The 14,853-nt window shown below is 40.7% G+C and overlaps 1 protein-coding gene across 1 annotated transcript in view; it reads left to right on the plus strand.

Moving 5' to 3' along the window:
• Positions 1-2,298: 2,298 nt before the first annotated feature.
• DNAH3 (dynein axonemal heavy chain 3) overlaps positions 2,299-14,853 on the plus strand; it is a 212,814-nt gene continuing 200,259 nt past the window's right edge. Inside the window, exons 1-5 of the mRNA XM_054580923.1 lie at positions 2,299-2,328; positions 9,112-9,216; positions 10,532-10,754; positions 12,303-12,375; positions 12,770-12,941. Coding sequence (XP_054436898.1) covers positions 2,299-2,328; positions 9,112-9,216; positions 10,532-10,754; positions 12,303-12,375; positions 12,770-12,941 — 603 coding nt within the window. The remainder of the gene's footprint in view (positions 2,329-9,111; positions 9,217-10,531; positions 10,755-12,302; positions 12,376-12,769; positions 12,942-14,853) is intronic.

Consider the following 14,853-nt stretch of genomic DNA (forward strand, 5'->3'; position numbering starts at 1 on the left):
TATGACCCAGAGAGAACCTTAAAGACGGATTAGATGAGTATCTGTGTTTTTCGTAGGTGAGTCTAAGCTCCAGTCCCCTGGTTCTAGGCAGAGCCAAGAGCACTTCCAGCAGGATTTCTCAATGGCAGGCTACTGACACTCTGCACTGGAAAGTTCTGTGTTGAGGAGCCTGTTCTGCACCGCAGGAAGTTTAGCAGCATTCCTGGCCTCCACCCACCAGATGCCACTAGTACTCCCTTCCCTCCTCCATCCCCCCCCCCCCCCCCGCCCCCCCGCCAAGTTGTGACAACCAAAAATATCCCTAGGCATTGCCAAATGTCCCAATGGCTCAATCATGGCTCAATCGTCCCTGGTTGAGAAAAACACTGCCATAGGGCATACTGGTAAAGACATTGGGCTTGGGGAGTCCAACAGTTTTGGGCTCTCATCCCAGGACTGACTGTCACTGTGTGACCTGGGATGAGTGACCTCTCTGAGCCTCAGCTTTATCTGTAAAAGGAAACCTGAGCACTGGCCTGCTACTGCACCACAGTTTGTTATCAGGCACTTTCCAACATGGGATCTATGTTGACCTACATTTATTCTGTGGCCTGTGTCCATTACATCCTGTTCTCTCTAGGCAAACAGGCAGCCACAGGGTTACAGTGAGGACTGGCTGTAAAGAACTTAGCACAGAGCAGGAACATAGGTTCCAAAATATTCGATGGTATTACTTCTCCCAACTCATGTTTCTAGAAGTAATCAAGCTGGAAGATAGAAAAATAAGTTTGGAATTATAATAAAAATAAGCTAAGGCATCAGATTCTGCCTCCACAAGAGCCAAGAAAAGAGAAGCTAATAATGGTGGGTGGAGATTGGAGGATGTGGGCAGATAAAGTATCCCTAAATTTTTATGTTTAGATTAGTCCTGTGTGACTTCCTGCACTTGGTTCTGCTGCAGTACCACCCAAGAAAAGGTTTTTGTTTGTTTTAGAACAAAACATTACCACCGTTATTCCCTAGAGGGTATTGTTTTTGGGACGCTGAATGCGGCTTCCACTGGTATTTTTAAGTTCAAGGGCGCCATCTAGGGGCACTTCTGTGAATCCCTAATTCCTTCCACCTCTGTCATTTTTGTAGGGCCAGCCAAGTTTCACTTTTCTTGTATGTTGGCTACCTCCTCCACCACATTATTAATTTCCTTATGGCCAGGGTCTTAGCATCTCTCCATGGCATCAGGATGTGGCTCTTGAGGGCCATTTGATGGGTCAGTAAAACAAATCCATTTGCAGTCTCTTACATGTCTTTACAGTTACCTCTGGGTAAGCAGCCATTTCAGGGCTCAGGAAAGACCTGTCAGGAGCACTGGGCACTGAATAGGAAATGTGTGAAAACTGTTCACCCATAGAGATGGTGACAACCTAGACCCCAGTGGACTTCTCTCCATATGGCCATATTTAGTAAATAAAAACACAGGACACCTGGGTTAATTTCAATTTCAGGTAAACAGCATAACATTTTTTAATATTAGTATGTTCAACTGTGGAGTGGAACATACTTATACTAAAAAAAGTTTTTATCATTTACCTCAAAGGCCCAGTCCCTTAATGCCACTCACCTCTACATTCCTGGATCATTATAAAACACCCTCCCATCTTTCCTTCTGTCACCATATTTTCTGCTGCCTGGCTGAACTTGCAGTAATGGGACACATCAGGACACTAAGTGAAGTCAAGCCCAGTCTTGTATCTAGGCGCAAGATAAAGAGCCTAGAGGCCTCTCTTTCTTTAGCAGCAGATGCTGAAGCCTGGTTATGGGCTTCAGGGCTTACAAACAGCACGCCCAATGTTAAAACAGCCCAGAGAGGAAGAGAGAGGAGAGTTCAGGCTGCCAGGGATATTGTTTTGTGGGATGCTTTCTCCCTATTCTATCTTTTAATATGTAACCCTGCTTAATTTCTCCAATGGACTCAGTGTGTTCCTGGAAAAGATCCAAGAGGAGCACCTCAGTGGGATGGAAGAGTGGCCACTGCAGGAGGAGTTGGGACCACAGCACAAAGCCCAGCAGCACCCCAATGCTACCTCTTTATTCTCTAGGTTCCGTTTCTCTCCTCTTCTATCAGGGAATTCCTCAGGGGGCTGAAGTCTGTGACCTCAGAGAGACAAGCCTGTGAACAAAGCTTTTAGAACATCTGGAAAGTTCCATTTTCTGTGTATCCCCGTTATGCTCTAAGGGAGTATGAATTTCAGAGCCACTGGTAAGAGGGATAGAAACTGAGAATTCAACTCATTTTTAATAGGTACAATTAGAATGTACAACATGAATGACATGGACTGCTCATCTCCAAACGTATGTATGAATTTTAAGGTGTATTTCTTTTTTTTAATTAAATACTTTATTGTTGTTCTTGTACGTATTTTTTTAACCTGTATTTTCAACATGTAGGGAATTGGGGAGTGGATGGGAAGGGGATGTTTTGATCCTAGACCAATTGCCATGTTGGATTCCTTGACTGAGGAGGTGTGCTAATCACACTTTTATGTTGTGTCCTTTGAAATATGCTTTTTGCTGACTTAGGCTTTTTAGTTTTACTCCAATCCTCAAGTTTTACTGGGAAAATTTCAAGAGTAGACGCCTGTTGTTCCTTTCCCTTCACTTTTAGGGCCAGTAGGCCATATATTCCATCCCACAGTTCCTAACACTGGCTACATATCAGAATATCCTCATTCCCAAACATGCTGATCCAGAAGGTTTGGAGTGGGGCCCTGGCAACTCTATTTTTAGCTAAGACTATAGTGATTCCACTGTAGCCAGTCCTTAGGTGAGCATTTAGAAATGGCCTCTTTGAAGGATGTACAAACATCACATGCAGTCAGAAATAAGCCACATGAAAGTAGCAGTTCTACACAATCTAAGTGTCAGGATCTTGGTTGTAAGAACAAAGATCCATTAGGTAGCCAAACACTGAAGTGCCCAGAGATGCATTTTAAATGGAAACTTTATGAAATTAAAGTAGATTTGTTTATAATTCTGGAGCCCATCCTCTGAAATGAAACTCCCTGTAATTTAAAATAAAACTTAAGGATTAATATTTTTAACAAACCATTGTGCATAACTGGGTAGTTCTTACAAAAAGCCCCATCTCTTCCCCAGGAAGAGAGAATTCTTAGCCAGGTATGGTAAAAAAACCTTCTTTGTTCTGTTCTGGAATTGATTTCTAGATCTGCTGATCTTCCATATGTCACATGTGTTCCTGTCCCATGGACTGAGATCTTTTCTGCTATTAGAGTATTATGGTTCTGTGTGTATTTAAGTCTTAGTCTCGTGACTATGAACTAGGTCAAAGTTTAATTTGTTCTTCAGAAGTTCTGCCTCCCTTGTGCTCTGCAGGATGCTTTAGGCTGGTTTGCTTTCCTTATTATCCCAAGAATAGCTTATCTCTTTGTGACTCAACTACATCTGTGTCTATCCATTGGATGACCATCTCACAGTAGGGAAGAACATAAATAAAATTCAACCTGGCTCAAACCCAAAAGGAAGTCTATGGGCTCAAGTAACTGGGAAGTCCAAGATGGATCCAGGGGTTCAGCTGATATCACTGGGAGTCTGTCTTTCTCCTGGTGTCTCTGCTTTCTTCTATGTCTGTTTCATTCCAAGGAAGACTTTCCCCCCATGAGGCAGAAATAGCTAAGAGTGCCTCTTTCTCAATAGCTCTAATGAAAGTGTGAGGAAAGACTCAGCAGCCAAAGGTCACAGGCCTATGGCTGAACCAATCACTGTACTTGGAAGGATGGAGTATTCTGATTAACCAGACCTGTGTCACGTGCTCAGCCCTGGAGCCAGGGGTTTGGATCAGCTTCTGTACAACATGTGCTGGAATTGGACTAGAGGCAATTAGGTCTACTAGGACTATATTCCACTCCTGTTAGGAAAACTGACTTCCCAGTTGGTGTCAGGACTGAAATCAGGATTACCCCAACCATGAGCAGAAGCACTAATGCCAAGATGCCTTTTAAATAATGTTAACACCTTCCTTGACCACAGGAAGGCAGGGTTTTGGAGGGTTTAGGTTTTAGTTTTGGTTTAGTTACGCGTTCCTTCTCTTGTAACTTACTCAGGGTGTCTGAAATTTCTGGTGTGGCATGTTGCACTTTTGATGAAGATTTTTATTCAAAATTATTTAAACACTAGGCCAAAGGAAAGATTTCCACTGACCACAAACCTTTTTGCTTGCAAAGATGAAGTACAGACAACCCTAACTTATCAACCAGTATCTGTTGTACATTTGGGATCCTGATGAAAACCATGAATGACTTTTGTACTGCTGCCCAAACCTACCTTAGATAGTATAGTACCTGCTTTCAAGTTGATGCTAGAATGTTTTCATTTTATTCACTTCATCTGATATTAATTTCAGTAATGAAAGAGGGGGTTCTTGGAGGTGATTGCCCAGTTCTTGGATCTTTCAAATAGAGGTCAAGAGCAGAGAGACAGACAGTGTTTAAATCAACAAAGCAAGTTCTCTAAGTTGATAGACAACAGGGTCCATGGGTCTCAAAATCATCTTGTGGTGGAGTTTGAGCATCCTCATGTTTCATGAAGTTCTGTTGGTTCATGCCATCATTTTTTAGAACTACTGAATGAGGCCATTAGATCAGTAGTTTTACTGATTCCAGGCTCAATATGTATCTCTGTTTGTGAGTTTGCACATTTTAATTTTAAGGTCAGCACATTCCTAAGGTAATTTTTTGTGTAAAGGATACTTTTCCCAATGTGTTGGGATATAGAGTGATGTGCATTTAAAAGCACTTCTGTGTGGCTAGGATATGTCACCTATCCTCTCAGAGCCTCGTTTCTTCAGCTAGAATATGGTTATAAAAGTTGTCATATAAAACATGCCCAGTATATAATAATTTGGAATAATGGCAGATGTAGTTGTTGTTTTGGAAGGCTGAGAGTCATCAAGTGAGGGGTTAACTGGGGGTTGGGGGTGGCTAACATCTGATTCATACCTTCCTGCTCCCACTATCCATTGCCAGATACCCTGCATGACATAATTTTCCAACCCAAATAAATCAAATCAATCTAAGGTCTTATATTACACAGGAGTTCAGTCCAAAGTCATTGCCTAAGGTAAAAAATCACAGTGTCAATTGCTCTTGAGAATCCTTTCAACTATCTTTAATGTGCTGTACAACAGCACATCTCAGTAAGTCCAGCCCAGCAGTTTCCTTTCAGTGTTGGAACAAATTGCAGTGTCTCCATCACTACCCCAGATAAAGTAGTTGCCCTGCACATAGGGGTCGTATTGTAGGAGAGAAGCACACACAGCATCATGCAACACTGCAGTCACTTTCAGCTCTGCTCAAGGAGAGGCACTTGGAAACTGAGAGTGTACCCTGAGGCTCACTTACTGAATGGAATGGTGGATTCAAACACTCACATGTTTAAGTGATTTTTTTTATAGGAAGCACATGGTGGCTATGTTAAACACACATAACATATAATGCTACTGTATGAGCAAATTTCTATTTGGCATTTTGCATACGTGAAATGCAAGAATTTATTTTTTTAAGGCAACCCCTTTGGTCACAAGCCTGGGTAGGGCAGCTTGGGATGCTCTTAGAATTTGGGCTTTTCCAAGGGGGAAAAAAAAATCTGAATTTGCTCATAGAGGTTTAGCCAAGGAGGGGATGTGGAAGAAGACACAGATTGATGGTTTTAAAATGAGACCTACAGCCTTGGCTAGAGTGGCTCAGTGGATTGAGCACTGGCCTGCAAACCAAAGGGTCACCAGTTTGATTCCCAGTCAGGGTATATGCCTGGTTTGCAGCCCAGGTCCCCAGTAGGGGATGCGTGAGAGGCAACCACACATTGATGTTTCTCTCCTTCTCTACGTCCCTTCCCTTATCTAAAAATAAATAAAGAGGTGCTGAATGGAGCTGGGCATCTTGTGGGAGCCAGCAATCTCAGTTAAATATAAAATATACTATGTTAGCAGATTAAAAAGTGATATTGGAGCCTTGAAACCTCAGAGACAGAAGAATCAGCTTTGGCACAATCTAACTGCCATTTACATTGGTGTCTGGCAAAGGCAGGGGCGTAGACAGCTAGAGACACCTGAGGAGAGACTGGGGAAGGAGACTTTGGGGAGAGAACTGAGAAAGAAGCCAGCAGAATCTTGGTGCTGGCTCATTCCCCTTGCAGAAGCAGCTATCTTGCTCAGGCAGAGACCAATCCCCTGAGCATCAGCAGTGTCAGATGACCCAATAGCCCTGCCTCCAGGTGGGAGTCCACCCCACCCTATGCTGTCTAAGCTGCCTTCTGAGTGCAGAGTGGCAACTACAGACAGTAGATCCCTGGCTAAAGGGGGCACATAGAGGTCTGGAGACACTTGAGGAGAGACTGGGGACAGAGGCTTTGGGGAGAGAATGGAGAGAGTAGCTGGCAGGATCCCAGTGCGGTCTCCTTCCCCACACAGCAGCAGCATGAGAGGACCCAATAACCCTGCCCCCAGTGAGGACTCCGCCTTGCCCTGAGTTGTCTAAGGTGCCCTGCTGAGTGCAGAGTAAGTAGATTAACAGCTGAAGAATACAGCCACAAACGGTATATTCCTGGAAATCTTGAACAGACTGCCTAAGGGTCTCACAGAGGCAACATTTGACATCATCAGAGACAGATCCAGAAAGTAAAAATAGCAGTCTCCTACCATAGACATTCAGAGCATAAAGTCAGGAAATCAAGACAGATCAATTTAAGAAGCAGAAGCAAAAAAGAAGAGTCTCACAAATACTGGGAACACAAAGAAATACCCCTACTCGAAGGGAAAGGAGGAATCCCCACAAAGAGAACTAAATGAAGTAGAGGCAAGTCAACTATCAGATATTGAGTTCCAAACAACCGTTCTAAGGAAATTCAATGAGCTCACTGAGCTCAGAGAGAATTACAAAAACTACAGGGAAACTATGAGGAACTTACTGCAAACTATGTCAGCATGAAAAAGGACATAGAAACTATCAAAAAGAGACAAGAGGAAATGAAGAATACAATTTCTGAATTGAAGAACACAGTGGAAGGAATCAAAAGCAGGCTAGATGAAGCCAAGGACCGAATCAGCGAGCTGGAGGACAAGGTAGAAAAAAGCTCCCAGAAAGAGCAAGAAAATGAAAAAAGACTCAAAAAGAATGAAGAGGCATTTAGGGAAATGCAGGACAACCTGAAATGTAATAATATCCGCATAATAGGGATACCAGAAGGAGAAGAGGAGCAGAGGATAGAGAACCTGTTTGAAAAAGTAATGATGGAAAACTTCCCTAATTGGAGGAGAGAAAAAGTCATAGAAGTCCAGGAAGTACAAGAGGAACCCAATGAGGCCAACTCCAAGAAACATCATCATTAAAATGGCAAATATCAAAGACAAACAGAATCCTAAAGGTAGCAAGAGAGAAAGAGGTAGTAACATATAAGGGAGCCCCAATACGACTAGTAGCTGACCTCTCAACAGAAACACTGCAAGCTAAAAGGGAATGGCAAGAAATATTCCAAGTCATGAAAAGCAAAGGCCTGCAACCAAGACTGCTCTACCCAGCAAGGCTCTCAATCAAATGGAAGGTGAAATAAGGAGTTTCCCAGACAAAAGAAAGCTAAAAGAATACACCTCCACCAAACCAGCACTGCAAAATATGCTAAAGGGACTGCTTTAAGATGAAGAAAAAGTTTCTATGAATACCTAGTTCCTTCCAGAGTTGCCAATACTTGATATTACCAATATTTTTAATACCTATTAATCTGTGTGACAACGATGTGTTATTTTAATTGTTCCTTTACTATTTGTTGAAACTAAACCTCTTTTTGTATATTTCTTGCCTATTTCTATTATTTTTAAAAAGCTTTAAATGATTTTTGGTATTCTTTATCGATTTATTGATTAAAAGTTTGTAGAACTTTTTTCCCTAAAAATAAAAATAAAAAATATTAACCGTGTTTTAGATGCATTGCAAATACTTTCCTATTCTATTCCTTGTCCTTTAACTCTTTTTATGTATATATTACTATATAGTCTTAAATGTTTAATATAGCCATATTGTCAATATTTACTTTATAGCTTCTGGGTTTGAATATTTTACTTCAGGTCATGAAAAATATTAGTTCTATTTCCCTCTAAAACTCCTTAGATTCTACATATTGATTTTTAACTCACCTGAATATTTCTTGTATAATATGTGAAATAGGGCTCTATATTTGTTTTATTTCAAGTAATAGTGGTCCATGTACCTTATATGTGGAATAAGCTGCATTTTACCCATTGATCTGAAATATCAACATAATCATGTATTATATTGTTAGACAGATATATACGTTTGTCTCTAGAATGCTCATTATATTTCATTGATCTGCTTGATTATTTCTGTGCTGGTGTCATGTTGGTTAAATTGCTGAGATTCTATGATGGTTTTAAATTTTTTAATATTTTATAATTAACTTTGACATTTAAAAAAATTAAATCAATCTGCATTTATGAAAGAAAAGAAAGAAAGAAAGACAGAAAGACAGAAAGACAGAAAGAAAGAAAGAGAAATCCTACCTTTTGTGACAACATGAATGGAACTGGAGAATACTAAGCTAAGTGAAATAAGCCAGTTGATGAAAGACTAATAGCATATGATCTCACCTATAAGTGGATTCTATTCAACAAAATAAACTAACGAACAAAATAAACCACAGGCATGGAAACATGGAGCAGACTGAAAGTGACCAGAGGGGATGGGGAAAGAGGACGATGGTGGAAAGAAGGGGAAGGGACTAGACAAAGAACATATAGGAATGACCCATGGACATGGACAACAGAGTGGGAATAGATTGTGGGAGTGGGGGTGGGGGTGGGATGGGTGGTGATGGGTAAAGGGGGGAAAATTGAGACAACTGTAATAGAATAAACATGATTAAAAAAGGAAAAATAAATAAAAGTATTTAAAAATGAGACCTACACAATGGATGGGGATGAGAAAAGTTTTTGTGGCAGAACTCTGAGCCTAAAACTGTTCTTGGGGAATCTCTTTACTCCTCACCTACCTAGAGGCTTGGGAATCCCTCCTAATTCCTAAAGAGTGACTTTGTTCCTGTTTTCCACAGATCCCCAAAAGTGATTCCATACATCATATGAGCCACTCCCAGATGCAGCCCGAGCTGCCCCCTCTACCTCTTTCTGCTAATGAGGAACCATCTGAAATCTATCAGGTACATTTCCCTGGCTGCTGGTCTTCTGCTGGTACTAGTTGGGGGCAGGTAGTCAAGACTTGACAGCTGGGATTAGTGGCTTTGGTTATTTCTATCAATGGAAAAGGCTACGGCAGCAATGGAGAAAACTGTAGTAGCTCAAAGGTGAGTTAGAACCTGGCCTTCTCACTTACCTGTTGTGTTATTTATACTCTCTGAATTTTTTCATCTTCAGTTGTAAAGTGAGGGTAATTATTTCTACATTATAACCATGTCTGTAGGAAATAAAAAACAGTAGAAATAAACTACCTGACTCACAAACTTACTGTTTATTGAAAGTCAGACTTCAAAAATCATGCTCACAGTGGTCAGAGAAGTACAGTTGGCATCCATTCAGAAAGTATATGTGCCCTGGCTCATGTGGCATAGTTGGTTGGAGTATCATCAAGTTGCAGGTCCAGTTCCTGGTCAGGGCACATACCTAGGTTTTTGGTATGACCCGTCCTGGTCTAGGTGCATATGAGAGGCAACCAATAGATGCTTCAACGTTTCTCTCTCTTCCTTCCTCTCTCTCTAAAAGCAATGAGAAAATGTCCTCAAGGGAGGATTAAAAAAATGTTTTTAAATGAAATTATTTGCAGTGAGTTTGCAGCAGATATTGGGTTGGCAAAAAAGTTTGTTTAGTTTTTTCCGTACAAAATGGCTCTAGTAGTACTTAGCTGTGTTTAACTTCATTCAAAACAATTTGATTGCATTGTGACAGCTGTCATATCAGTGTACATTTTTAAAAAACTTATCAAAATTGGTGAATTTTTGTGTAGCCATTTTAATATTGAAAATGGAAGAAGGTGTGCAACATTTTCAGCATTTTATGCTTTATTATTTCAAGAAAGGTAAAAACTCAACTGAAACACAAAATAAAATTTGTGTAGTATATGGTAAAGGTGCTGTGACTGACTGAACATGTCAAAAGTAGTTTGCAAAGTTTCTTGGTATATTGACATTTTGGCCAAATAATTCTTTGTTGTGGGGCTATTTTATGCATAGGAAGATGTTTAGCAGTACCCCTGGCCTCTACCCACCAGAAACCAATAGCAGGAGACAGAGAACATACTCAAAATATCCAAATCAATAAAGTTATTGGTGAAAATGAAAAATATGTCTTTTATTTTACAGAAAAAAACTAAACAGGCTTTTTGGCCAACCCAATAGAAATAGCTTAAAGGCACATGGGACTCCATGAGTCTCAGTAAGAGTATAGCCAGGGCGCTTCTGAGCCCAGACTCTGCAAAAGATGGTCCTCATTGTGTCTCACTCTGCATTTCTTCCCTTGTAGACTGTCATGTCACACAGCTTTTATCCACCCTTGATGCAACGCACATCATGGACCCTGGCTGCACCCTTCAAAGAACAACACCACCACCGTGGACCCAGCGATTCCATTGCCAACAATTACTCCTTGACAGCTAGAGACCTGAAGATGAAGGACATGCTGAAGGTCTACCAGCCAGTCACCATCAGTGTCCCTAGGGAAAGGACCATTCAGCAGCTGCCATCAGGTATTTGTGGCATTTTGGTATACCAGCTCAGAATGGAGACCTGGAGGGAAATTTGTAATCCTGGGTTTTAGTTCTGGCTTCACCTCTTGCTGCAGCTAATTTTGGATAACTTCAGAGAGTCTCAGTCTCCTCATCTATGAAATGGGAATAATTGTGATGGCTAACCTTACATTTACCATACACCACAAAACTTACATTGCAATGTGCCAAACACTGCTTTCTATATGCTTGTGTTATTGATTGCCATATAACAAATTACTCCCAAAATTAACAGTTTAAAACAACCACCACTTATTATCTCACAGTTTCTATGTGTCAAGAATCTGGGCATGGCTTAACTGGGTGATTCTGGCTTAGGGTCTCTCACAAGCAAGTAGTCAAGGTGTCAGCCAGGGCCACAGTCATCTAAAGGTCACCAAGGAAGGATCCTCTTCCAAGTTCACTCACATTCTCAGGTCCTCACTGCCTGTTGGCCATAGACATCAGTTCCCTGCCACATGGCCCTCTTGGTAGGGCAGTTGTAACTTCTAGCTTCCCTCATAGAGAACAAGGTGGATAACAAGAGAGAGGAGGCCCTACCACAGTCTTTTTGGAAATTAATTTTATCACTTTTACCGTATTCTGTTTGTTAGAAGTGAGTTCCCAAGACCACATTCAAAGAGATTTCACAAGGGCATGATACTAGGAGGTAGGGATCATCTTGGAAGCTGCCAACCATAGTACTTTGTATGAATGAATTTATTTAATGCACCTGGTACACATATATCTATTTAAGGGTATCCTTTAGTAATTCTTGTTAGATGTATGTTGGAGCAATGTCTTTGTAATTTTTAAAGAGTATTTTGTCTATTATTGTTATGTTTGGAGTAGATTGAGGAGCTGAAGTATGAACTCAAAAATATGTCTCGAGTTTTCAGTTCTATTGGATTCTTTCAGAACGTCAATTTAATATTAGTATGTCATTAACACTTCTCTATTACTTGTTAATTTCCTTAGGATAGAAACTTAAACATGTTTAATAGTAGAGTTTTATGTCATTTATTAAATTTATTTGTAGTTACCCTCTGTTGCAAAGGATACTGTTTTTTCTATTTTCAATAATTATTTTTATTACAAATGATACTTGTGTTTTATTTATGATAATATTTCTTTTAAAATAAATGTTAGATTTAAAATTCAGAGTCTATTTAAAGAAAAATATGAAACAATAATATACCTGACATTTAGAAAACAGAGCAACAGGGTTGGTGAGTGAATCTATTAGGCAGTTATTAATACCTGTCAAATGTATGGATGAATGGATGGTATGCTCATCCCCATTTCACAGTTGGGGAAGCTGAGACCTGAAGCAATAAAGTCACTTCTTCAGGGTCACACAGGTAACTAGTGGTGTAGATGGGACTAGAGCCCACATCTCCTGCCTCATCCCACTGCACCAGTTCACCCCCTTAGTATGCTTCTGAACAGTCCTGAAAGTCACATCCTTGTGGACAGGGGATGGCTCAAGGCCATTGCCATCACTGATTTCCTTCTTCTCCACTATGCTAGTAACAAAAAGCTCATCAGAGCCCAAGAAGAAGAAAATGAAGTTATCCCCCAGAGACAAAGAGGATCCCACCAGGTAAGGTGTCCCTGTGGGTACAAGGGATTTCAGGACACCAGGCTGAACCAGAAAAGGCTGTGTTCTCATTAAAACCATGCTCTGCTTCTTGGCTTCACAGCATCCCTGGACATCCAGCAACCAGTGTGTTTTTTTCCCCCCACAAATCCCCTTAATCTAAAAGAATATTAGACTCTATATAAAAAATAAATTACCTAACTGAGCATACCAATGCTAACATAACTATGCTGTGTTCCATGGTTAAAAGTCACTATTGAAGTGCACACCCTGCTATTAGATGGCACAGTGAAGGGGGCTTCTACTGCAGAATGACGCTCATATGGCTGGAGAAAAAATGGCTGACAGCACAGAACGTTTGCACAGAAGCAGGAGCTCAGCTGCATCTTCTTTTCAGGACCAAATCGGCCCGCGATACCTCAACCTCCTCACCCAGGAAGAAGGTGGTGACCTCTTTGATCCCCCCAGGAAGCAGACCAATGAGTCCAGAGGAACAGATTAACATGATGTTACAGAAGGAGGTGGAAAAAGAAAGTAAAGAGGCCAAGCCATCTGAATCAGATTTGGAGGTATATTCTTGTTACTTCCTGTAACTCAGTTTGCTGGGTGTTACTGTTAGCATCTCAGTGATTCTAACCTGGAGGAGAAGGGCAATCACCCAGGGAATGTTTTAAAAATACCAAAGTCCAGAGCCCAGGACAGTCTACTAAGTGAAGGGGTCTGTGTGTGTTTGTGAATTATCTGCTCTAGAAATCAGTACCTTTGGGTCCTCTGAGAACATAAGTTGCAAAATGATGATCCACAGGCTAGGGTTGCTGGATTTTGAAAAATAAAAACAAAACACAAAATAGGACACTCAATTACATTTAAATTTCATATATGCAATGAATGACTTTTTGATGTAAGTATATCCCAACATACCTGGCAACCCTACCATAGGCTGAATTTGGTCTATAGATTTTTTTTTAAGATTTTATGTATTTATTTTTAGAGAGAAGGGAAGGGAGAGAAAAAGAGAGGAAGAGAAACATCAGTGTGAAAGAGAAACATTGATCAGTTGCCTCTCACATGCACCCTGACTGGGACAGAACCTATAACCCAGGCATGTGCCCTAACCAGGAATCCAACTGGCAACCTCTTGCTTTGTGGGACAGCACTCAACCACACTGGTCAGGGCATATCGATGTTTGTTGAAAATGAGGGAAATCTCACATAAGCTAGATTTTTAACTTCTCTTGAAAAATTAAGATATTTGAAGCTGAGTAGAAAGCTGCCTCCTTTAGATGAGAAGTGTATTCTCCAGTTTGTCACAGTCTCCACCATTTATTATTTTTGTTTATGTTCAGTCAACTTTCACTTGTTAATGTTACCTGCTTGATTCCAGGTAGACTTTCAAGTTTCTACCTCTATCTTAAAAGAACAATAAATCTTTAAAGCAAATATCTTATGCGTATATATAGTGTATAATAAGATGATTAACAATAAAAACTCATATGTACTATTGGTAAAATTCCATGTTAAACCCATGCTTGAGCTGATTCAATACCTGGGTACTATGATTATTCCTATTGCCCAGGTGTGGAAATTGAGGTGTAGACTGATTCAACAACTTGCTCAGGGTTATACAGTCAGTAAGAGACAAAGCTAGAACATAGCTGATACCAGGTCTGGCTGACACTAAAGTCTCCATGCTCTTAAGAGCTACCCAGCATTTCTCAAAATTGCCTGAAAATTAAAGTCACTAGAAGTGCTTCTTTAAACAAACCCAAACTACCTGAGGAGGAATCTGTAAATCTGTATTTTAACCAGAGCCTATCTTTCCATCCCAGGCAGTTCTTAAAATGAGGGAGTATGGAAGTTTTTACTATACAATTAGCTTCCATTATGGTTGGAGAAAGGTGAGCTCAGCCTCTTCTGACCATGGACAATTGGCACTGAAACTCAAAGCTAACTTCAAACCATTTCCTACACTTAGTGCTTCTCAACCATCTAAAATAATTTATTTCTAGAGCCACTCAGCCATCCAGCAGCTTAGAGTCCAGCCCTAAATAATCAAAACTTTCTGATGTCACCAAGTCACATTGGCCATCTTTGTTCACATTGTGCATCTGTTGCTTTTCTAAACTCAAAAGCCCATGGTTGGATTTGAAGGACTATAAGTTTCACTAGGCTTTTGGGGACTTTTTCCCCAACTGACAGGTACAAGCCACAGGATCAAAGTACTCTGTAGAGGATTAGTGTTGTTGAGGAGAATGACTTATTTGAGGCCATTTAAGGAGCTTGTCATTCCTCTTCTTAAATCTCATCAGATATGCTGCCTTGTTCCTGGGTTCATTCCTCTGTTCCTGTCTGCATGGCATTTCACAAGTCCTTTATATTTCACTGAAATCTCTGCAGCTTTGGTCGAATCCTCCAGAGTCATGGGGAAAACTTTCCAGTGATCTTAGAGCAATGAGTGTGGAGTCACAGGCCCAGAAGGCA

Source organism: Pteronotus mesoamericanus, unplaced genomic scaffold (genome assembly GCF_021234165.1).
Source record: "Pteronotus mesoamericanus isolate MK-2021 breed Mesoamerican mustached bat unplaced genomic scaffold, CSHL_Meso_final contig_64, whole genome shotgun sequence".
NCBI lineage: Eukaryota > Metazoa > Chordata > Mammalia > Chiroptera > Mormoopidae > Pteronotus > Pteronotus mesoamericanus.